This window comes from Ammospiza caudacuta, chromosome 10 (assembly GCF_027887145.1).
Source record: "Ammospiza caudacuta isolate bAmmCau1 chromosome 10, bAmmCau1.pri, whole genome shotgun sequence".
NCBI classification, from domain to species: domain Eukaryota; kingdom Metazoa; phylum Chordata; class Aves; order Passeriformes; family Passerellidae; genus Ammospiza; species Ammospiza caudacuta.
The window spans coordinates 19,091,767-19,115,680 of record NC_080602.1 but is presented as its reverse complement, the minus strand read 5'-3'; the positions used below and the strand labels follow the sequence as shown (position 1 = coordinate 19,115,680).

The window sequence follows — 23,914 nt, the reverse complement described above, 5'->3', positions numbered from 1 at the left end:
CTTGTCAGACAAGTTAAGGAAAAAAAAAAGTTATAAACACAGTGTGATGGAATCATCAGAGGATATGCATTGCCACTCAGAGCTCCAGCAAGGATCACACTTCATGAGGCCAAGTATCTCATAAGATACAGTAGTTTCCTGTGGGACTGCATATCAGACACATGTATTGTCTGCATTTCAGATCACAGGGAGGTGCAAATGCCAAAATGGATGGTCCTTCAAAAGATCCCCAGACTCTGCTTGTACTTTAAAATCTCTCACTCTCTTTATTCATGCCCCAAGTAACTATTTAAACCACATTTGCACTCTCCAGAAAATCCCTGTATCGCTATCACCAGGGTCCTGCTCTGTTTTCCAGGTGACCTGGGGAATGCTGGCTGAAGGGAAGCTGCTATCTGCAGTGTCAAACACTCCTCCTACCACGAGCTCACACTTTTTTCTGCAGAACCAGACATGACAGGCTGTGGGCTGGGCTGGATAAGCAGAATGAAGCTACACTTCATCTAAGCTGCAGGGCTTAAATCAGGAGTAGATGCTACAATACCACATGTGCTGCTCTAGCCACCATCAGGACTAAATGTCTAAAATCAGACAGCCAAAGGACTGATAGCAGATGTTCTTGAAATTGTATTTACTTATTCTGCCTTCTGTATAACTAATTCCTCAACTAAGTGTTCTAAAATTCACCCTCATGTATACTACTGAGGCTAGAAATACTTTTTCACCTCTTGATTATTCTTATTTTAAAATCTCATCATGTTTCTTTGCTTTCTTTCCCCAAATATCCACTATGAGCTGCAATTTTCCATTTTGAATTTTGTATTTTTATTTCTTAATGTTCTTACTCAAATGAACATCAGCTATGGAAAAACATGATTTCCAGTGACAACATGTAAAAACCTCTATGCTGATACCAGTTTAACTAGCCTAGCTGCTGCTCTGTCATTTATTTTGCTGAGAAATTTCCAGTGTTCCGGAAAGCACAAACATCTAACCATCTAACCACTAAAAATGCAGAACAAAGGTTGTAAATCAGCTCCTTTGAATCTTGAGCTGTTATCACTGCTGAAGAATTGACATTACTTACCTCCTCCACACGTCACTGTGCAGGGGAAGAACTCTGTCTGTCTCCACTGGTGACTGATGGGTTGATAGAAGAAGAACTGAACCATACTCTCTTTTGATCCAGAGTACCTGGTCTGAAGAAATTTCCATTACAACACACATGTACATTGTGCTCAACTGCTCATGCCATTTCAAAACAGAGGTCATAAATAATAGCAGTGCAGAGTAAGATGATGACAGACAAAAAACTTCTAGAAATTTAGAGTAGCCATTAAATTTAAGTTCCCAATAGCCAAATATTTGAATGTGCTTTGTTTTTTCAAATTATTCAAGGCATTAATGTGACCATTTGATTATCTATCCTCAAATAGCAAAGTTCTTATCTGTATTCTTTTGGTTTATCTCTTTGTTAACAAAAATTTTGAAATTTACTGCAGAAAGAAGTCTAAAAGTGATCCAAGCACACTGTCAGGCAAGTCTAGCTGCACATGGTACTGGAGATGCAAAAGGAAAAGAACTGAAATTCTATTTCTACAATGCGCAGGTAATGACATGCAGTCTGATAATACTGAAACTTCTGTCACTTCCGATGGCAAAGTGTATGAGTGCCTTCCTTTGGCAGTCAAATACTGATATGCTCCTACTTATAAATATCTTGATGTGTGATGCAAGCCACTGGTTTGTGTTCTGGACAGAAAAAAATTTAAAAGGATTGGAAATGGTCAGTGGCTGGATGAGCAATGTCTGAGGGAGATTGGAGGTGCTGCTGGAAGCAGTGCTCAGGTTCAGTAGGTGGCAGTCTGCAATTGGATTAGCACTGCACAGGGTCACACTGTGACTCTTCCAGCAGTATTCAAAACAAAAATCCTGGCCATTTTTACCATTAAAGATCCTGTGGTACTTCCCACCACAGGAAAGATATTAAACATGTAACATTTTAGTTTTTCTGGATTTTCTTGGCATAAATGATCTCTGGACTGTAATTAGGATTTCTATCTTGCTAGCTAGATTTTGTTGTATTGCTACAAGCTGATGGACAGCCACCACTGTACTTGCAATGTACTTGCAATAACTTTGTAGATTTGTACATTCACACACCCCACCTTGATAATGAAATCTGCTCCAAGAGGTCCCTGGATCTTTATGATTTCCCTGTCTGTGCTCTTCTGAAATTCAACAGTTGTATTTTCAATGACAAATGTTCCAGGTGCATTGAAACTGTGCTCTCCCTTTTCTCCTTGTAGTGTTTTTGACTCTATAACTAAAGAAGAAACATGCCATTAGTAAACTTAAACAGCTTTTTGTTTTCAAGAAAGTCAGAAAGTAATGTTTACAACTTTGCCTTGCAAGTGCCAGCTGCATATGCGCAGTAAAAACACACCCAGAGAATCTGTGAGAATATGAACTGCTTCAGATTATAGCCTGATAGATAATTGCAAGACAAGTCAGCACAGGAATATCTGTCTGAACACACTATTCTTTCATACCAGAAGCACTTCTGAGACAGTTTTTCCTACACCAAGGGCTCTGTAACACTCGATATAAGTAAAAACTTGAGCAGGGAAAGCTGAAAGAAACTCAAAATTGACAGAATCAATATAGAGAAAAATACCTCATACTTCCATGCTACTCAAAAGCCAAGCAATCTGAGCAATCAGTCTCCAGAGAAGCCTGAACGGTGCCAAACCCACCTGACATTCACCTCAATACCTGAATCACTGCCCCAAGATCCCTAACTCAGCTTTGAGCATTTCCCAAGTGAGGAAGGAGCAGGGCCAGGAGGTGGGCAGCTGCAGGGACGGCCCTTCCCACAACAGCTGGCGATGAAAACCCTTTCTGAATTGTTCTCCACTCCTTGGAAACAGATTAAACTAACAGCCCACAGCTTCCAGAAGACAGATGAAGCATTTTAAGATTAAATCACTTCCAGAAAGCTGACTGAACTGTAAGTGGACAAAGCTAAAGGAAGATATTCATAACCAAGGTAGAATTCTGGGCTCTGTGTAGTACAGCACACAGGCACAGCAAAATGCATGACTTGAAATACCCTGGTCTGGTTACAATCTACCAGAGCACTGCATGAGAAAAGCATGAATCTTAGATGAGCTCAGGCCAAGCTAAAAGGAATCTTTTGATGAGCTATAAATACCCTCTTTCTCCCACTACCTTGCCTTTTTTGGTACTTTAAACAAAGTTACCTAAGTCAGGCTAGATCATTTAGGTTAAAAGCATCTGGTTTTACCTGCACTGAAAACATACTCTGAGTGCTGAAACCCATCATTAACTGCTTTCTTCCTTCATATTTTTTAAACAAATATGCATTCTGGAGCACTCCAAAAAGAGAATAAAGAAATTATAGAATTAATTAAATTCCTTGAAAACATACCACAATTATCCCAAGCTTCTAAGCATTAGGTTCCACTGTGCTCATAGGTATAACAAAGATCACATACATGGCTGGAAGGAAGTTTCAGGAAGGATTTGTTTCTAGGAAATGACTTTATGTTAATCACAGGGTATGAATCTGGTGGTGAATAAACTGTACATCGTCAAAGAGAAAACATAAATCTCTGGGAATCAGTGTGCCCCACTGTCCAACACATTCCATTAGGAACAAATAGATATAAACTAATCCCAGAAAAAACAAGTATTTAGATGGTTACTACATATTTCTGTTTGTCACTTCTATGGAGTTTTCCTGTCCTGATTGCATTACAAAATAACCCTTTAAAATATACGGAACTCAGAATTCTTGGTTTAAGCTTCTGCAAGCCTTGATCCCAAACTTCATGCTTAAATCACAAACACTGCTTAAAACTAAGTAATAATGCATGGTGCCTGTTATTGTCTCATTTTTAAAAATAAGTGTAAAATCAAATCTTAAGTACTTCCAACTCAAAATAAATTCAGTAAGATGCTCAGGAGTCCAGGATCCTTTTGAAACTAACATTTAAGACATTACAATCCAGCTGGTGCAAAAAGATGATGAAAATTTTTATTTGGTGACCTCAGCTGCATTTCTGAACAGTCTTTTTACTACTTCTTTTAATTAAAAAAAAAAACATTTTGGATGTTTTTCGAAGAAGAAACCAAGAATACTGTTCAGCAACCAACAAGACAGTAACTCCCAGAGAGCTGACACGTTTACATTAGAGCTACACTAGATTTGGATGCAAATCATGTGTTTATTTGCAAGGTGCAGCTATGGAGCCACAGCCTATGTCTCTGGAGGTGACACCACAAGCCCAGAACTGCTGCTCAGATTTGTCCTGTGTCACACAGGGAGATGAGGAGATATTCCCCAGCACAATGGATTACATCTGGTGCAATGCATTCCTGTGACACCAAGCATTTTGTGTATTTAACACTTACATAACATAATGATGCTTATTGGTGAGGAATTCCTCCCTCAAAAACTGTTCATTTATTGACTCAGAGAAGTAACTGAGAACACAGGTTTTATCAACTGGTTTCATGACAAGAAAAGTATTCACCAAATGTTTCTTTGTTCTGCAGAGCCCTGTTATAGAACATGCCTGGGAAGTTTGACTTCAGGAGTAAGCTTCCCCATCCTAAATCAATTCCTTGACAATCCAGATATGAAGAGTCACATGGACAGGGAAATCTCTTGAGTGCTCACCTGTTTCTGTGCCTAGCAAGACAACCACCAGTGCCAAAGACCCGTAACTATCTATGTTTAGTTACTTTCCCTCCCTTGCCAAAAATGGCAAATGCCTCGCCCAGCTTTGGGCAGAATCCCCCCATTCTCCTGGTGGCAGGAAGGAGCAGGGCAGTGAGGCACAGAAAACTCTCTGCAGGTTCCTCCCTGTGCATGAAGGAGTTCCCAGGGAAGCTGCTCCTGCTCCCAGTGCAATAAAGAACAAGTATGCTGCTGCCCAAAAGCTGCTTCTTTTCTGTGATTCATTTGTAGGTAGCACAAAAACAAAACATTCTTCTCAAAATGCAAGAAAAGCAACACCGCGCTCCTCTGAGCATCTGTCAAAGGCAGAGCAGTGCACAAACCCACTGCTAAAGGCTGCCACATGATGCAAATCTCTGTAAGCAGAGAAAAAAATTGACAAAAAGAAAAACATTTCAGTTCCTTTCAGTAACGTTTAACCTCCCTAAGTTCACGAACTCAGTTATCTAGCATTAGCCACTTGTAAAAATATTAGCTTCTGGTTTTCCTGTTTCTTCTGCTGGAGGATTAATTTCAGGGAACTTTCAGTCTTACTTTTGATTCTAATGCTCTTAAAACAACTACTAGAAAAGCCATGATACAGTCCAAATCTAAAACAAAGCCAACACAATGAAACATTTTATTCAGACCCATTTTATGTGCTAATTACTCAGTTATTTTCCACCAAATCTTTCACCAAACCCTAGCAGGCAGAAATACAGAGGGGCCATATTTGTTAAAAATCCAAAGTTGCATGTTGACCAGTCTGCTGCCTGTTTAAGTGCCCAGAAACACAAACAAAGCACTTATTCTAACCAGCTGCAAAGAAATGCAGTCCTTGCTTATACACTAACTGCAGGTTGCAAAACAATGCTCAGAGCATTTGTTCCAAATCTGTTATGTGCTACATCTCCAACCACATTTCCATTTTTGATTAGTCCAGCAGCTGTGCTTTCCTGGAACAAGACCAGATCATAAACCCAGGATGAAGCCCCACTGAACACAAGATAAAGGGAAAAGTGCCAGACACTCCAAAGTGCTCTTCAAGTTTTTGCTATTGCTGCTGACTCCACTTGAAGGACAAATATATACTGGCAACAGGAGGCAGTGTAAAACTTTAACAATAAGTAGTCCCTGCTTCACCTGTTATATTCAACTCATTGCAAGCCAGGAAAAATATCTCTGACAAATGGAACCTGTAATAGTAGATGTTTGGTTTTTTTTTAATTCTGGCTTTAATTCTACCAGCACACCCACACAAAAGTTGATGAATTTGCAGCAAGGGATCATTTGGTATTTTCTGTTAAGTGACAAACACCCAGGAACACGTACAGTGGGAGGGTGGAGAAACACCTCTGGGGTATCAGCTCTTAGAGACCTGGCTATGAAGCCAGAAGCAATTCTCACTTCCCTCCCCACAACAGCTCTCAGTTGTTTTTACCTCTGCAATTTTAATTTTAGGTAAAAAATGTCTAAATCCTTGCAGATTTGCAAACAGATGTGCTGGTGGAAGTGGTTAAGGGAACATTTCACAATTCCTGTCCAGCTAGAGAGTGAACTAACAAAGGTGATGCCAAGCCACAGCTTCTTTAGAGAACCACCCTGGGTAGGAAGCCAGAAGCACTCTGTACTCAGTTACTGAGCTGCTGCTGCATTCCTCAGGAGCTTTCCAGAAATCCCCCAAGAGCCACTCAATCTAGTGCTTTTTCCTCATACAAAGCTGAAACAACAACTTCCTTCTGCAGAACTACTTAAGAAAGTCCAAGAGTCCTGACCTGAACTGGTCAGGATCACTCCTTTACACATCCCCTCAACAGTTTTAAAGGAATATTATTTATTTCAATATAAATTCAGCTTTGTACTTTTTTAATATAAGTAGTATATCTAGAAGTTATTGTCACTCTGGAGCTGTTCTGAAGAGGGAGTTTTATTTCAGTTTTTTTCTTTGAAAGGATGTGACAATATATTTTGGAAAAGCAAACAAACTGATGAGCAATTTTCAAATAAAAAGTATTTTTTACTTCTGTTTACATATCTCAGACCTGAAGTTCTTTTTATTTCTATGATCCAGACTATATCTGGATGAAAAATTGTTCAAAGTTAAATTAATAGTTTATCTCATTGCTTGGTATTCCCTTACCATTGAACTGAAACCATCAATTCTCTAGGCAAACTAGGCCTACGGATAAGGAAGTTGCCATAAATACTGCCATCAGCCTTATAAGAAAATATTGGAAACAATTGTCTTAGAGAAGAACAAACTGTTTCTCATTGGTGGTATGCAATGAATAAAAGAATTACATGGAAGCAAGACTTCTGTAGTCATTCACCCAACTTCATTTGTACCTAGATCACTTGTCAGAGGCTTGAACAGAAATCTGGGGCTGAGTTATGCAAGGGTTGTTGGTTCACATAATCCTCTGGAAGTTGTTTATTTTGATGTTGTTTAAGAGTGTACTGTACTTGAGAGGCTTTATATTAGTTTAGATGGAAGGAATAGAAACCACCTCTATGTATTCTATTTCTCTTTACCAAGTAAACTTTCCAGTGTTCTCTAGGATTATCTCCAGGCTGGATATTAAAGATGGGAAGACGAATCAAGGTAGTGAGGTCATGATCTTACCCATATTTTCCAAAATTTGAATGACTTCAGATACAAGGCTGTGTTTTTATCTTCTGCCTATGTATAAATACATAAAACACTCAGTCATACCAAGGTGTGCTGGTCCTTTCAGGGTGATTCTCACACTCCGACTCCCATGTGGTACAGCAATCACAGTTTCTTCCCCTACAAACATTAAAGAACTGGTTTAGAAATTATCTTTCATCAGGGAATTTGTACGTCACATAATTAGACTGAAAACCCTCAAATGTGTCTAAGAAAATATTTCACAGCTTTCACAGTTTTTCTATTAAAAATAATATGTTATTTTATTAAGTACAGTGTACTGAGTCTGTTTGATATGTCATGCAACTATTAAGACCTATAAATGGACTTGTAAATCTTGCTTTCTCTTGAAAAATAATTTGCTATTAACAATAGCAACTGAAATGTCAGTAGTGTATTAGGAACATATTTACACTCTGCTGTCCTAGTTGTATTTTCTAATCACTGAATTGACATAAGGAATCTGCTAAGTAGTCCTTCCCCCTTACAAAAACCTGCAGCTGTTCAGTCTCATTTTGCCCACACCTCATTTCCTGCTGCAGGTCACAACTTTAATAAGTGGCAGGACTTACAGGAAATAAATCATCTACTTAACACTAACCCTTAACCAATTACAGACCAGTTAAGAGAAAATATATAATAGCTATAAGGTACATGTTATAAGGGTGTCTGCATCTAACTTACCATATAAGATCATTTCTTCCAGTAAGAGGCTCAATTTAAAATGAACTATAAACCAAACCAGCCCCCAACAGGACATATCAATACAAAACAGCTTTTGGCTGCCTGAAAGGCCTCTCCATATATAAATGTGCAACACACTTACTTCAGTGCATTTTACAAAGGCAGAAAGTTATTACTTCTCATTTCAAATGTAGGAAATCTGCGATTTGCCCAAGCAAACTGAGTTACCAGTCAAACCAACAGGCTAGAGACCTTCGTGCCAACAAAAGCAGTGCTCTCAGGAAAGGGTATCCACAGGGATATCCACAAAAGGAAGAGAGAAGCATCCAAGGAGCTGTCACCCATTTCCATCATGGCCCAACTGCATCCCTTCTGCAAGGCAGGCCCTGCCACACGTGCCCTGTGCACCCTGCACAAGATGCTCTGCTTGGTGATGAAACTAATGCACATCCAGTGGCTGCTGCAGAGGAAGTTCCTTTTCGCAGATTTAAAATGAAATGTGTGTTGAAAGTCAGTGATACACCGGCTCCAGAATTACCCATAAAATATTTAAGGGAAGAATAGTTGAGTTTAGTTTTAACTAAAAAAATAGTTTAAAAAGGTTTCTTTCCACTTCAAACTGGACCCCTTTATAGTAGATGCTAAATTATCAGCTTCTGGTTTACATCTCCTTAGCATAAGTATGATTTCCTGCCAAATGTTCAGAATACTTCAAGCAAATACTGCAATTATTTTTTCAGAAATAAACACCTTCTTATGTTACAGTTTTTATATCATCAATTTCTAGGAAGGACATTTAAATATAACAATTTATTTTGGATGTAATAAAATATGAGCTTTATTAATTTCATTCTTGTGTATTCCACCAGAGTGAAAAATACTACAGTAAAACAATAACACAACTAAGGAGTCCTGGAAAAAACATTAACTACCGAACCACTTAATATCTTTTTGCATCTTGGTTTTTCATCAGAGGAATTGCTAAAGATATCCAGGAGGTAGTGGGTGTGTATATCTTTAAAGTAAGGAAATAACTACTGAATTCACATGTGCTCGACAGTATTTGAGAGAAAGCAGGTTTGAGGGGCCCATCTGTGCTTACTTGGTTGGGAATTGAATCCCATCCTGATAACAACCAAGGTCAGTCACAGCACAAAACCTCCAGTAAAGGTCAGAGGATGGCCAGTTCAGAATGCATGACCTGCTGCCCTGAAGTGGAGCTGAGGGCAGCCCGTGCTGCAGGGCCACAGGCTGCCTTTGCAGATGTGCACAGATGTGCAGGACGGCTCCTTGGAGAACAGCAGGGCTGATCTGCTGAGCTTCCTGCACCTCCCCACAGGCAGACCCTGCAGATCCCTTTCCAGGATGCCTCACATTCCTTTTGCAGTACTACAGACATTCCACCCTCACCCAAGCACTCTCTGATATGGTCCAAAAGTCTCATGGGGGTGCTAAATTTGGTGTTTCTCTGTGGCAGAGACAATATTAGCAGAAAGTGTTTTATTTGCATTAGGGATGGCTGAGCTCACCGCCGCAGCAGCAGGCAGCCTCTGCAGCCCACAGACCTGTCAAGAAGTCTGACAGCAGGAGATTTTTGTAACCTGACTGAGATAATCATGACCTAGGGCAGTCTTTCCTTGAGATGAAGTAAATTACAGGAAAAAATAAATGTGGGATTTTTGGACTTCTGAACAGAGATGAGGGTTTGGAAGAAATGGGACAGAACTGACCATAAGGGTCAGTTCTTTCTCCTAAGGACAGCTTTGAAACAATAGTTAAGGTTGTCCAGGTCTGGCTCCTAAAAATTATATATTCCAAAGGTTTCTGGCTCTCAGTTGAATGTAATTCATATCCTTAAAGAAACACAAGGCTCTGTAAACCCATTTAAAATGGTTATGCTGTACATTTCCCATTAAATCAGTAGGGTTCACACTGCTAAAAGCAGTGAACTCTTACAAAAACATGAGGGGAAATTGCTACCCTGAAATCCATACTGAGAATTTTTGATTAAATTTTTTTCCCCCTTACAGTATTTCTTTGAAAGTTAATTGCTGACCTTTGTCTACAGATGAAAACAAATTATCCCAAATCATCTGGAACATGCAGAAACACCAGACTCCAACATATGAGGTCAGATTAAGGCTCACCTTAAAAACTGAGAAGCAGGTGAGATATTGTCTCTCTATTCTAGCACTGCTTTCAGGACAGGCATTGCCAGCAGCACATGGAGCCATCTCCCTCCACTCTCACCCAGAGACTCTCTCAGAAAATGTGTGCACACAACACAGCACTTGCTGATTAAGCTCCTGGATTACTTTTACTTTAGATGTCATGGTTTGATCCTGTTTCTATGGTGTTAATGTGGATTTAGATTTTGGATCTCAATGAGAGCAAGATCAGACTCCCTGCTATGGTAAGACTGGGAGCTAATCCCCAGGATCAAAATAAAGGAGCCACATTCCTAAACTCAATCCAATTCAGCAGGTTTTATTTATTTTTCCATGTGGGCCATGGTGGACCCATTTACTGTTTCACATATGGGCCAGTTGGGATTTTTCCCCTCACTCCTCTTATAGCAGGCCAGAGGTTTATTTCAGGTCTATAAAATGTGTTTCTTTCTATGTATTTGCTCAGAACTTATTTGCTGGCTCCCTGGTTCTGATCGAAGACCTTTGTGCTCTCAAAATACAAGGAGGAACAACTGCAGCACACAGGAACTAAAAATCTCAAAATATTTGGAACCTTATTGCAGTGGCTTCCCTCCTCCACTCTGGCATCAGGCATAATTCCAGAAGGCATTTCTGCTGGGTTTTGTGCTGACCTGCCTAATGAAAGCAAACCCAAATACATGCACTGGAGAAAACATAAAAGACATGCAGTAAACAGCCCCTCAAGAGAATGGATCTTAAGGAAATGCAGTACAAAATGAGTCATGAAATAGCCAATGTTCTTATTAAGAAATTTCTTCAAGACAAAAGGGACCATGAAAGTACAAAAGGAGGCTTCATACTATCTGTAACAGCCTCAAGTAAACCAACCAAAGTAAAGGGATGTCTAGACTGAACCAGTTGGTGCTGAAGACCCAGAATCCACACTACAAAATTGCAGGTGCCTTGTTGGGACCAATTCTAGTCTGATCTCCTGGACTGGATGTCCTATAGCTGCTGGAGAACATCGGGTGCTTTTCTGGGACATATCTTCTGGTTTGGCTTCATCCAAAAAATTCCAATTTATGCTCTCCAAGACCACTCTGTGATGTGAACTAATGAACAGTATGTTAGGGCCATGGTGAAATTTGCTTCAAAAAACGTGCTCCTTATCCATACTGGAACACTAATGCATTGGCATCCTATCCCTCCCCACACACAGCTTTCCTGCCAGACCAGTCCCAATTCCCTCTTCTGGCTCTACAGATAGTTGATTTTTCCTCTTCCTCTCCAAGTGTTTTTGACTGCATCTCCCACCCAGATTGCTTATCTAATCTCAGTCTTCTCTTCCTCTTTCCTTGACTCAGTGTGTCCGCACAGCCAGTCCCACATCCTCCACCCACCTTCTCACATCTGCCTTTCCTACACTGCATGAACTAATGGCAAATTTTCCTGCTCAGCTCCTCTCATCTTTCCCTCTCCTCATGTGATCTCATCTCTCCCTGTCATAAGTCTGAAGCTCAGGAGGTTGGAAGCTCTCCACAAAATCTCTTCTGAATGCCTGAATGTGAGGTAGGAGGTATCACAGAGCTCATCCTGTGGCACCTGGTCCACACTGCAGTAAAGCAGAAAGTAAGAGTAAGCTCAAGGAAAAAATTTAATAGCTTATTTCTGGAAGAGCAACATGTATTCTAAGGAGGCTCCACACATGCAATCTGTTTGCAGTCAGAACTTGTAACAAGCTAGAGAACACTAGAAAGGATAAGTTTTCAGAAATTTCAGCCGTTAACATCCAAGAAGATTCCACTGAAACTGAAGGAAAAGGTTGGGGATTTTTTGTAAAGGTTGTATTAAAATATGTGTTGATGTTCACAGACATTGCAAAAGACTTATCCATGACCAGAAGATCATTGCCTGCCAAATTTCAAATCCCTGATCTGTGATCAAGTCCAACAATGGGGGGATTTTAAGACATATTAAATAAAAGGTTTCAAGAATGTTTTGACAGTGGGAAACAACATGTTTTTCTCTTCTGTGTCCTTGGAATATGCTGAGCTGTTTTGGCTGAATTTTCTCCAAAACACATAGCACCTGGCATGAGAAGTTACTGACACAACTGTCTAATTTTGGAAAATAACCCTTCATAGAAAATGAGGCATCAGGCAACCTTGACAATTGGGGTTGCTAGCTCCATGTATATTTATTTCAAAGAGGGAAAAATTACATGAGGCAAGAAGTTGTCACAAACTTGAGCTGGCTGATGACACAGAAGAGGGAGCTGTGCCAAAGGCCTCTCTTTAGATAAATGACCAAAGTGAAATTAGGTTTTTGGTTAAGCATGCTTGGGGATGATGGCATACATCATGTGAGAAGAAGGGACCAATGGTATATTACAAAGTGCCATAGGAAATAAAGCACATGGCAAAAGGAAATTCAAGCAGTTACAAAGCCATCACCAGTGAAAGCTTTTATAAGAAGCTCTTCAGCAAAACCTTAAGAAAAGCAAATCTTGCAAGTATCTTGTAGTTTGGGAATCAAATAAAACCAGATTGGGACAAGTCCACACCTTCAACTTCACCCCCCGCTGAACCAGCATCTTGTCTTCTGTGTTGGTATCAGGACCAGAACATTTTTCTACCATTTCTGCCAACAATGGTGCAGAAAGGAGATATGAGGGTCCAATCCTACCATTTTTCCACGTGCACAAAGCGCAGTTGAGTTAATGGGAGTTCCATGCATTTAGTACTAGAAACTTCAGGCCCATGATATCTCATTTCCCAGTGGGATGGTACATTTTACAACCTATTACACTTTTTGTTTGAATATCGTTAGTCAAACCTTTAATCATTTTACCAGAATGTTAGAATCTGGCTTGCTGACAGAAGTTTAACTTACTTTGTCTTTCAAAGGCAATTAAGTGTTAGTGGAAAAAATAAACTTTTGAAATAATTGTTCCTTTCATATTTGCAAAACAGTAAGCTCCCTTTCACTGCTGTTTAACTTTCTGATCAAAGACATTAATTTAATGTAAAAACATATAAAAAACATAATAAAACAAAATTAGTGCTTCATGAGAAATCATTTGCTATCAATGCCTAAATTTCTTTGTTTTAAAATAAGGGCTAAGATAACCAAGCACTTTATTTTCCCTTATGCCTCTTTTTTATACTAAAATCTTTGGCTCTTGCTTTCCTTCCAGTTTTTTAATTTGCTTCATTGAACGGTAAAATTTACATCCTGCTCACAGCCTTAAGCTCCCTATTAAATACATTTCTGTCATGTGTCGATATTTTCTCAACACTAGTTCTGAAAGCTTCCAAATGACTCTTTGGAAGATAATGTGCCTCCCTCCACTGACATTTTACCACAAAGAAAGGATGGCTTTATTTCCACATTTCATTCACACACAGGATGATTATATGGAACTCATTGCATAGTGCTCAACAACTTGACCCAAAATATATTTTGGCACCATCACAATAACCAAGAAAAACATCAAGTTCTGAATTTAGTATCATGTGGACTGTTTTGCTTATGCCAGTGGTAATTCATTCATATCATCCAGCCTACTGCAGTGCAAGATAAACCCAAAACTTGGCAAAACTGACATCTTTCCTCAGAATAGCCATTCTTGGTCTTTAATTTTAAAGGGCTCTTAAGGAGACACTGAGTTATAACAGAGGAAACAATGAACTACAGGCATTCTTCAGAACCTTCAAGGCAATGGGAGACCTTCCACCAAGTGATGTCAGCTCTAGACAGCTCTTACCTGAGCCAGAACACCACAAGTGAAATTAATATTTTCTGTCATAAAATGACAGTTTCAAAACCAGATCCCTTTTACTACTTTGTTTTTACTGTACTTCCATCCTAAGCGGCAATTAAATGTGAAACTTTTTATTTCACTTATCCTGAGCTATCCAATCAGAGTCACCAATCCATAAAGTGTATTTGGGCTGCCTTAGAACCAGCTATGGTGTCCCCAGGGATCATCCTTCTCCAGGAGAATCTATGGTGCTGTAAAGCTGGAATAAACAACACAAACATCTTCAATTCCAGCTGACCTTCCCATCAGAAAGGGAAAAAGCTATTTTTTGCACATATATCCCTATATATCTGTATCTATCTCGAGACACAAAACAAATACAACCTGGAGACACTACAAAATATTTGCTTTACAAGTGTTTGATCTGTGCTGATCCGAAGCTCTGAGTCTTTGATATGGCAATGAATAAAAAGTGACCCCCATGAAAATTCTTTTTTAGCTCATTGTAAGCATTCAAGGCATTTTCTCACTCTTTCATGATAAAAAATTTTATGAATTAGTGAACTACACTCTCCCATCAATAAAAAACACCTTTAGTCAAAGCAAGGCAAAGGCTAACACTGATAGACCATCTAATACGTAAAAAAAGGCTCTTCAGCTTGTGGAAAATTATCCTTTTAAAAGTCACTGCCACACAGCCAGGCACTTTTTAATTTAGATTATCTTTGCTATATACATGTATTGAATTACAGAAATTATGCTCCTGCACAGTGGTACCCAACACCCTTGCAGGGCAGTACAAGGCACGAAACTGCAAAGCAATGAACATTGGGATAACAAATAAACTACTTCAAGTTACATCCAAACTGAAGCCTACTGAAAACAGAGGCATTAAAAAACCCATGGGAATAGTTATATATACTGCAATAAGATTTTAGTCTGATTCATTAGACAAAGCTCTTTCAAAATCAGTGCACAAGTGAAATCTTTGCAGGCTGAAATACAACAATATTAAAATATAGGCAGCTGTCAGAGGCGGGGCTTCATCCATTAAAGAGAAAACCTGGTTGCATTTCAATTTGGAGCACTGACTTTAAGACCACCCTTCTACCTAGTGACTTTGCAGGAAGGTAGTAACCCCAACAGCCCCATCTCTTATGTGACAAATACACAATGTGAGTTCAGAAAAAGAAAAAATTATGTGAGGCAACTATTCATATGATAAACACATGGGACATGTGCTGTGAGATTCCAGGGAGCATCATCTGTGAGGTTGGAGAGCACCAGTGTCAGAGGGGAGTCTTTGTTTGGAAAACTTTGCCTGCATATCAAAATAGCCAGACTCTTCAGACTTCAGCAAAGGGTCTAATTCCAATACGCTTCCTCTTTCCTCTTTTATATTCTATATTTTTGATATTACTGAGACCTACAGAGTTACTGCCAGTAAGATGCTCATCATTTTGAGAAAGAATGGTGGATTTTGAGCCCAATACACAAAGAGATGGAAGTATTAGTCCCTTTCACTTTGTGCTTTTTGTACTAAACAAGCTGTATCTTGTCCGTGATGTTCAACTGTCATCGGACATCACAAAAAAACCCACCAAAAAAAAATTAAAAATAAAAAATTAAAAAAATCAAAGTTAATTTGAAACCAGGTACTTACAAGCACAGGCCACTATTTCCATAAAACCATCTATAAGATGTTTCCATGGATTGCTGCAGCATCACATATACTGCAACATGAGGATACCCTCTAAAATAAGATGTGCATCTTGATGGTTATTCCTGATAGAATGAATTGAGTAGCTCTATTAAAAAAAAAAATGCATATCTCAAATTCTTTCCTAGCTGTATCCTAATGTGCGGTATCCCTCACGGAATTTCAGCAGACTAATCCAGCACAGCCTTCAGAATAAGTAGCTTTGCAAAACTGCAAACAGGTATCTGGCTAAGAGGTCCCTGCAATATACACGCTGATATACAAGAAGAAAACACAGTCAAGGATAAATCACCACAGGATCAATTTGCAACCTACTTTTTTCTGGTGAGACGTGTGCCTTGGCCTGTCCCCTCACCAGCCTGCACGTGGAGCCATCTCCTGCACAGATCCCACAGTTGTCTTCCTTGGCGTTGCTCCCGAGCTGCCGATCGCAGCCCACGGCCTGCCAACATCAACAGCACAGTCACAAGGAGGGCAGAGCTGCAGCAGACATGCTCAGGTTTCTGGAATTTTATTTATTATGTTATCCTTTTGATTTTATGAGTTGGCCTCATTCTATCAAAGCATATCTTGCCATTTAGGATTTTAAAAGCATGCTGTCATTTCCATGATTTTAATGATGAACCACAACAACTGATACATGAAGCTATTCAAGCATAGGAAATACATGAATCTGTTTCCCACTACTTATGTGAATGAATACCATTGAGCATTATTCTTTCCGAGACAAGGCATAGCTAAGTTATTTACAATTTGGTTTTCATCACCTGTTTAATTATGTCTGAGAAAGGATAAATGCAATTAAACATTCCAAGTTAAAAATCTAAAGGGCACTCAGCCCTCAGCTTCATGGACAGGGAGTTGAGGGCAGTGCTAACATTCTAGTGTCTTGTCCATCCAGAATTTAACTGGCACTTGTGTAGATCTATTTGCCATTTACATCAATATCAATTACATACACATTTGTTAACCAGCTTTTAAAAAACTTGGACGATTCACTTCTCACCTTTGGATTTTTTCTGGATTATGACTATAAGACCCATTCTATAAAACTTTCCAAAGATTATTATAAAAACACCCAAACTTAAACACTGCCAAAAATTCAAAAAGCAATTTAAAAAAAAATCCTGTCAACTGAAAACCCTCCAAATTATAATGAAAACATTTTTCCAGGTTTTTCTTTTTCTGCATATCAGTCAACTCCACAAGAAAGATGGGAGCAAGAATGAAAAGACAAAGAATAGACAAAAATTGACTAAAAGCAGCTTCCTGATGAATGGAAGATAAGTATTTGGCCTCACCTATCTTACTGTTCACCATTTCATAGAAGAATTTTCCAGGGAGTACCAAATGCTGAACAATGTGGTAAAAAGCTGATCTCCAGCTTCAAGTTTTCTCAAGCCAGCCTACCTGGCTCTTGCATCCACACACCCCCGAGAAGGGCAGCTAATTTGTCATGGGTGTGTGTATATTTAACAAAAATCCAAACTGACAAACGGATAGAAAACCCTCTGGAAACTCAGAGTTAAAAGCAGTGCTAGAATTCTGAAGCTGGCCAGCACACTCCTCTTCCTATATAAAAATGCTTGGAAGGGGCAGCTCAGCTGCCAAGATCCTGGATCTGCGCTGTGCCAGAGCTGACACACGATCCCCTCGGAGAGGTGAGGATCCAGTCCACACATAAGAGGCAGGGCTGAGTCAACACACACACACAGACACACAAATCACACACATCCACTGCCAAACACGGAGAAACGCAATCTCAAAGTTTCACATGTCTGTGGAAAAGAAAACAAAGCAGCCCCACCTCCCCCTTCAGCCCCTCTCCCTTATTTTCCCAATTCCTCACAGCCTGAATTCCCTTTAGAGGAGGGCATTCATGGGGACAGTTTACTGTCCTTTACTTGAGAGACCTGCAGACAAGGCATCTCCTCCCCAAGGGCTTCAGATTTTCCAGAGAAACGTACATTAGCAGCAGGAAATTATTTTATTCCTGCAATTGAAGGGGTCCTTAATTCTAGCCCAGCAAAGAATTAATTTTAAAAATAAATAAGGCACTTAACACTCACAGTAAATCATTTGGGTTTTAACAAAAAGTTAGTTGTAAAAATAAAGCAAATGTACACACGTGTGAACTCAGCCCATCTCAGAACAGGTGCTTATTTACCACACAGGAGGCATGTGGGAACACTGCTGTAATTTAGGCATGGATTACAGATCAAAGGATTTGCACCTGAAGTTGTCTTTAGAATTACCTCTGGGCTCATTATTGACACCCAGAAAAACATAAAAAGGTTGTAACCAAATGACTATAAACAAGTCTATCTTCACATTTTATAAACAATTAACATTGAGAAATGAATGAAAACATCATTTAAGAAGCAGAAACTGACTGGGCCAGTCCGTGAATCAGAAAGCAGATGAAACTTTATGGGATAAAATAATAATGTGCTCCACAGACACATTTGCCTCAGCATTGACAACTCTTTCAGTTCCCAGCTCCACAACAGAATTTCTTTTCTGACCTTTCAAAACTCCTGTTTTTTCCATTTCAATCCATGTAAGGGGTCTAAGTGCAGACCCCCAGCTGGCAGAGCTGTTGCATGAATTAATTTCCTAAATATTGTGAAGCATGCAGATGGTGCAATGATGGAGACCATACCAGAGGCTGAGAGAGTCTATATTTCTATTTGGAAGACTTTTAAAGTTGTTACTGCTCTCCACTGATCCTCCTGACCTTATTCATATAAAGATACTAGTAGAACATGGAGGTAAGCTGTGAGTTAATCTTTCCACAGATATCTCTAATACATCTCCGTTTCATACTGATATCTCCTTTTCTATATCTTAAAAAACAGTTTATTCACTCATTAATTAATTTCCAAGGAAAAAATAAGTTGCATATTGCAACACCCTGTGTGGAAAAGTGCTATTTTTCTTAGTTTAAGCTCTTGCATATTTGCAGGCTACAGATGCTGCAGGTCTTTAGTGGGAGGAGGGCACTGAGCAAGCAGAGCAGGACCAGCCCATTAGAGCCCAACATGACAATAACAAACATCCAGCCTGGGCTCTTCCACACAGCCCCTGTGAAAACAAACTCCCACTGGGTGTAACAAAAATCACACAACTGTGCAAACACAAGGCATTGTTGTGTCCTACACAAAATGTACAAAAAGATAATCAGCGCAGCAGCACGCTTTGGAGGGCTGTTTCATATAGTATTATTGCTTATTTTTTAATAATACAGAAATGCCACAGAAATAAAACAGGAGTGCTAGCTGCAAGGGACCTGGATGTGGGAAAAGGTTTACAGCTCCCCTGACAGCAGAGGTGGTGTGTTCAGCTAGAGGCATTCACCCTCTGCAGATTTCCTTCCCACATTATGTTTACATCAGCTGTTACAAATATGAATAGCAAGCAATGATATCTGGGAACACAATTTAGAAAACAACTCAAATTATAATCACAATTTTGACTTGAAGTGAGCATAGAATCCCATATTTTGTTTAACATGAAGGACCCAAAAATTTCACAGGTTTTTAAGCAACAAGCCACAAATTTAGAGCTAATTCAAGAAGGAATTTTAATAAGTGAACTCTGGGATGGGACATATTTCAAACCTCAGAGTCTAGAGCCAGCCTTTTTTATCTGTTTGCAACCCTTGATCAGGTATGTCTCAGGTGAGCTGAACAGCCACAGATCCCACCAGAAGAGGAAGCTCTAAGGTACAGCCTTGGAAACAGGGTCCTAAAAGCATATGGCATTGTGGCACAAAATATTATGAATTTAAGGTATTCTTATTTCAGCCAATAACTACTGAAGAGGAAAAAAAAGTGTTCGATGAAACATTTTGAAGACAGTAAGTTTGGTTATTCGCAAATAAAGCTGCAACAAGGACAAGAAAATGATAAATGGCAGCAGCCTTCCTCCACCCCAGCCAGCCAAAGAGGCTGATGATTTTCACAATTAAGGCATTTTGTGGGGTTAATTTACCCCACATTGCTTGCTGTTTACAGAGCAAAGGGATCAGCTGTAAATATTACAGGCAGACTGGGAAAACATCTGCAGGCTTTTAGGGCATAGTCAGAAATAATATTAGGTGATTTTAACGTAGGCTGAATTAATGAAACAACTGATAACATAAACTGCGTAATGGAAGGGTTGGAATCCAGTGAATTTAAGAAATTTGTAATCATAAATATCATCATCCCAAAAAATGATACAGGTACTGTAATGACCAGGTTGTAATTGAGCTCCTCAGACAGCAGGGAGAGTATTCACCAATACGTAACAAAACAAACAGCAAGTAGAAATTCAATATAAGAAGAGTATTGGGGAAACAAGCAGTTTGTGAATTTATAAAATTGTCCATGGTGGGGTACAAATGAATTTGGATATGCCAGGATTATTTTCAGAAACAGGCCTCCAATCCATTAATATTTTCGGACAGAACCTGAATAAGTTGCTTTTCTGTTCTTACAAAGGGGAAAAAAAAAAAAAGAGCAAGATGAAAAAGAACTATATAGTTTACAGAATTATGTATACTTTTCTCACAAGCAGCTCAGATAGAAAGCATCTGGTTAAGCAGTGAACAAAACCCCTCATCTGCTCCAACAAACCTTAGCGTGGCAGTGCTGTTGTGAAAGACAATCCTGAAGGGTGTTAAATACTTTGGAGCATGCTTAGAATAGTTCATGCAGGTTCAGAAAGGCAAAGGAAGAGCAAAAGGTCAGGGTATAAAGTACAGCAATATGGATGAAAGAGAAGAATGAAATCACTGCTGATATGTTAAACGTGACTATGGAACATTAAAAATATTTTTGCAAATGTGAATCCAAAAATCACTCAGAAGCTCATGTAAAGCTGTTTCTTTAGGTCATATTCAATTAGAAGTGTTTCAGCTGAGGAATTGGACTTAAACAAAGAAATTAATGTAGCATGTTAATTTTGATTTGTGAAGGTCCAAGAATAATCTGTTAAATTCAAAAGGCTTCCTTTGTTAAGATGTTTATAATTAAGTATGATAAGAAAATTGAAAGGACTGCAAGATGACAGAATTTTAACTGAAATTCCAATATGGTAAAAAAGCACCATAGTGAAAAACAAGGCAAATCCCACCCACACCCTCCCTCCATCCTTTCAGAGACTTCTCTTAATAAGTAAAAATACAAACAGGACTAGAATTGCCAGTGCAAAATCTGATACAGAATTAAGTTTCAAAATTTCAACATTTGTTTGTTATACCATTGCTTCAGCCATCCTAAATTCAATTTCAATTATTCAAGTTTTCTGGAATGCCAATGACTCAAGATGATATACTTCAAATAAATAAGCTGAAGATAAACATACGCTTTACAAAATAAAAATATTTATTTCAGAGATGAGTAAAACCAGACACCTCTGTATAACAAGCATCATGTAAGTGTTAAGTGTCAATATTAGTATCAAAAGCATGAAATCATATCCAGCAGTATAGATAATTATAAATAATATTTCTCTTTCAAAATGAGCTTTCCCCCTTCTAGGGCCCTCTGGAGCCAAAGATCCAGGTATAGCCAGAAAAAACAAATATTCTGAGTTCTCCTTATAGAAGCAGCCACAAAAGAATAAATCACTGCAATTTTTATTTGTGACAGATACATAAATTCTATGAAACATTAAAACTGAAGCTGCACTTGTGCTATTATTTTTCTATCTACCATGTCTTAGACTAAGCTCTTTAGCAGACATGGAATTTAAATATTCAGCAATGTATTTGTTAAATACTATATAATTTCCTAGTTTGACTAAGAAATTTATTATTGATAGACTCTCATTTATCAGTGATTCCATTAAAAATATTAGGCATGCTTCTGTTTTGCAGTGTTCTGTTTGCTTGAGGGACTGGCAGTCTGGTTTCAGGGAGTAATGCCCTTTATTAATGTGATTTGATTTAACAATATGAAAACAGAAAATCAATTCAACTATATCTCAATATGACATAATTACCATCCCTTTACAGCTGCTGAGCAAACCCCCAGGTGTCAGGAAAACCCAGCTGAAAGCCACTCTGGGTACATTTCTATTCATGTGCTTCCAGGGGCCTGGCTCTTCCAAAGGATGCACAGAATGTGTACTCCAGGAACAACCTGCAAGTGGAATTTCAACTCCAACATACAGATGGCATTTACTGAAAATCAGCTGAAGCAGAAAACCCAGCAAATCATTTATGGGGAAGTGCCCAATGTGCTTAAAATGCCAAAGAGGTGCTGTACTTCTGCTGAGCACAGAACTGCACTGCAGAATGCACAACTGGAGACAATAATTGTATTTCTCACAAGAATGTGATGGAGCTGCTGCACAGGAGATCCTTCCCTTCAAGGGCTGAACAGTCTGTGATTATCTCAGTACATGTTGTCCAGTGGTTCTTATTTTAAAACTGGCCAGCAGCAGATCTGAAAGATGGCAAAGGCTTTGTGTCCCAGGTGCAAGCGCCTTCCACTGCCTTTAAAATTTGTTAGGACTTGCAAAATATAGTGTGAAAATAAACTATTAAACCAAGCATATCCAACTTAGTGATCTGACTGCCCAGCCACCAGGATAGCAGTATTTGGACTTCTTTAAAGCAAGTTATTTATTTCAGGCTTACAAGAGATGAGAACTGAGATAAAAATTGAATAAGAGCATCTACATACTTCTAAATGTTAACAGCATTGCCCAAAATACAAGATAACCTCCAAATTACTTCTGACAAAAATGCCTTTTCCAAGTTTTCAACTTGACTTGTTTTATTTCAGCATTTACTAGTAAAGGAAGAAAACAGTGAAAAATCCTTACATGCTCAAAAAGACAAATCTCTATTGCAGTTTATTAGAATCACTCAATAGGGAAAATTAAAGTCATTTGGGTCTTGCTCAGAGAAAAGAGATTTCTATTTCCAGAAACATAGACACTCACAAAATCCCAAGCTCAGAGAAATACAGGTTGTGTTTCATGGCACAGTTGCATGTGCTAGGACAGTACACAGATCTCATTGCATCAATGTCTGATATTTGCTGCATTTTTCCCTGCTCTACTTGTCTGAGCACAGAATCCAGCACAGGCAGATGTCAGGACTGACTGCACGCACACAACAAATAACTAATTTTAAATATGGCTATGGGAATTCATTGTAATAAAAATGAATTTAAAAACTGTCATGTGAAAATCCTGCTCTCCCTTGGTCAATATTTTCCACGTCTCTTTGCCCTGCTGTAAAACCTTGCTGTCATTCAAAGCCCATTTATTCATGGACTTTGCAATCTCTGCTCTCATCCTTCACTTCATGATAGCTTCGGCCTGCACTTTATTCCTACACAGATAAAATATGTCCCCAGAGAGAACATAAAGAAAAAAGCTCCCAGTGTCTCTTTCCCATGCTCATCATCCACAAGTAATTGATTCTGACAAGCAGAGGGAGAGATACCAGAACATCCCTCCAATTAAGCAAGTTTTTTTTTTTTTATTTACTTTAAAAGTAGTGTGGAATCTTAGCTTTCAAGCAGTGCTTTCAAGCCCTAGTTTATCCTCACTGAGGATTTATCTTGGTCTAAAGTCTGATGGCTTTATCTGAGTCATGATTTTCTTCTCCCATGGCCCTGTCCCACAACTCTTCAGTTATGTCTGAGCTAACAAAGGCCTGATTGTGGCACGGGTTCCCACATCTCTGGAATCAAACCAGCCCAGGACAGTAGCAGCCCAGACAGGCTGACACAGGCTTCAGCATGTGCTAATTAACAGAATAAAGCCCCTCCAGGCTCAGGACATCAGGGAACTCCCCAGCCCATGAAGCTGCATCCCAGCTGCCAAGGTGAATGGGCAGCAGCCGTGCTGGGAGGAGGAAAACTTCCTCTGATTGAGGATTTTCAGTTCCTCACAGGTAAGAAATCAGGCAGCAAAGTGTGTCAAAATGCAACCCTCAGAATGGAGGTGCAAAATAAGTCAGAATGATGGGCGCGAGGAGCCGCTCCACGATGCTCAAATTCCCGAGACATCCATACAGAGGAAAAGAATGTAAAGCAATAAAAAGCCCCCAGAAAATAAAAAAATACAGTGCATAAAATTCACTGCATACTAAAGGACTCCTAAAAGGACTTTCCACATATTTCTGCTGACATTTTATATCTGAAGGCAAGAGGCTAAAGAGTGTTCCACAACTCTGTAAATC

General features: G+C 39.1%; 1 protein-coding gene across 1 annotated transcript in view; it reads right to left on the bottom strand.

Annotated features, from left to right (window-relative positions):
• The window catches only part of ADAMTSL3 (ADAMTS like 3), a 170,447-nt gene that overhangs the window by 56,673 nt on the left and 89,860 nt on the right, over nucleotides 1-23,914 (bottom strand). The window contains exons 7-10 of the mRNA XM_058811740.1: nucleotides 16,045-16,171; nucleotides 7,458-7,532; nucleotides 2,169-2,326; nucleotides 1,088-1,199 (exon numbers count right to left, since the gene is read on the bottom strand). Of these exons, the coding sequence (XP_058667723.1) occupies nucleotides 1,088-1,199; nucleotides 2,169-2,326; nucleotides 7,458-7,532; nucleotides 16,045-16,171 (472 nt within the window). The remainder of the gene's footprint in view (nucleotides 1-1,087; nucleotides 1,200-2,168; nucleotides 2,327-7,457; nucleotides 7,533-16,044; nucleotides 16,172-23,914) is intronic.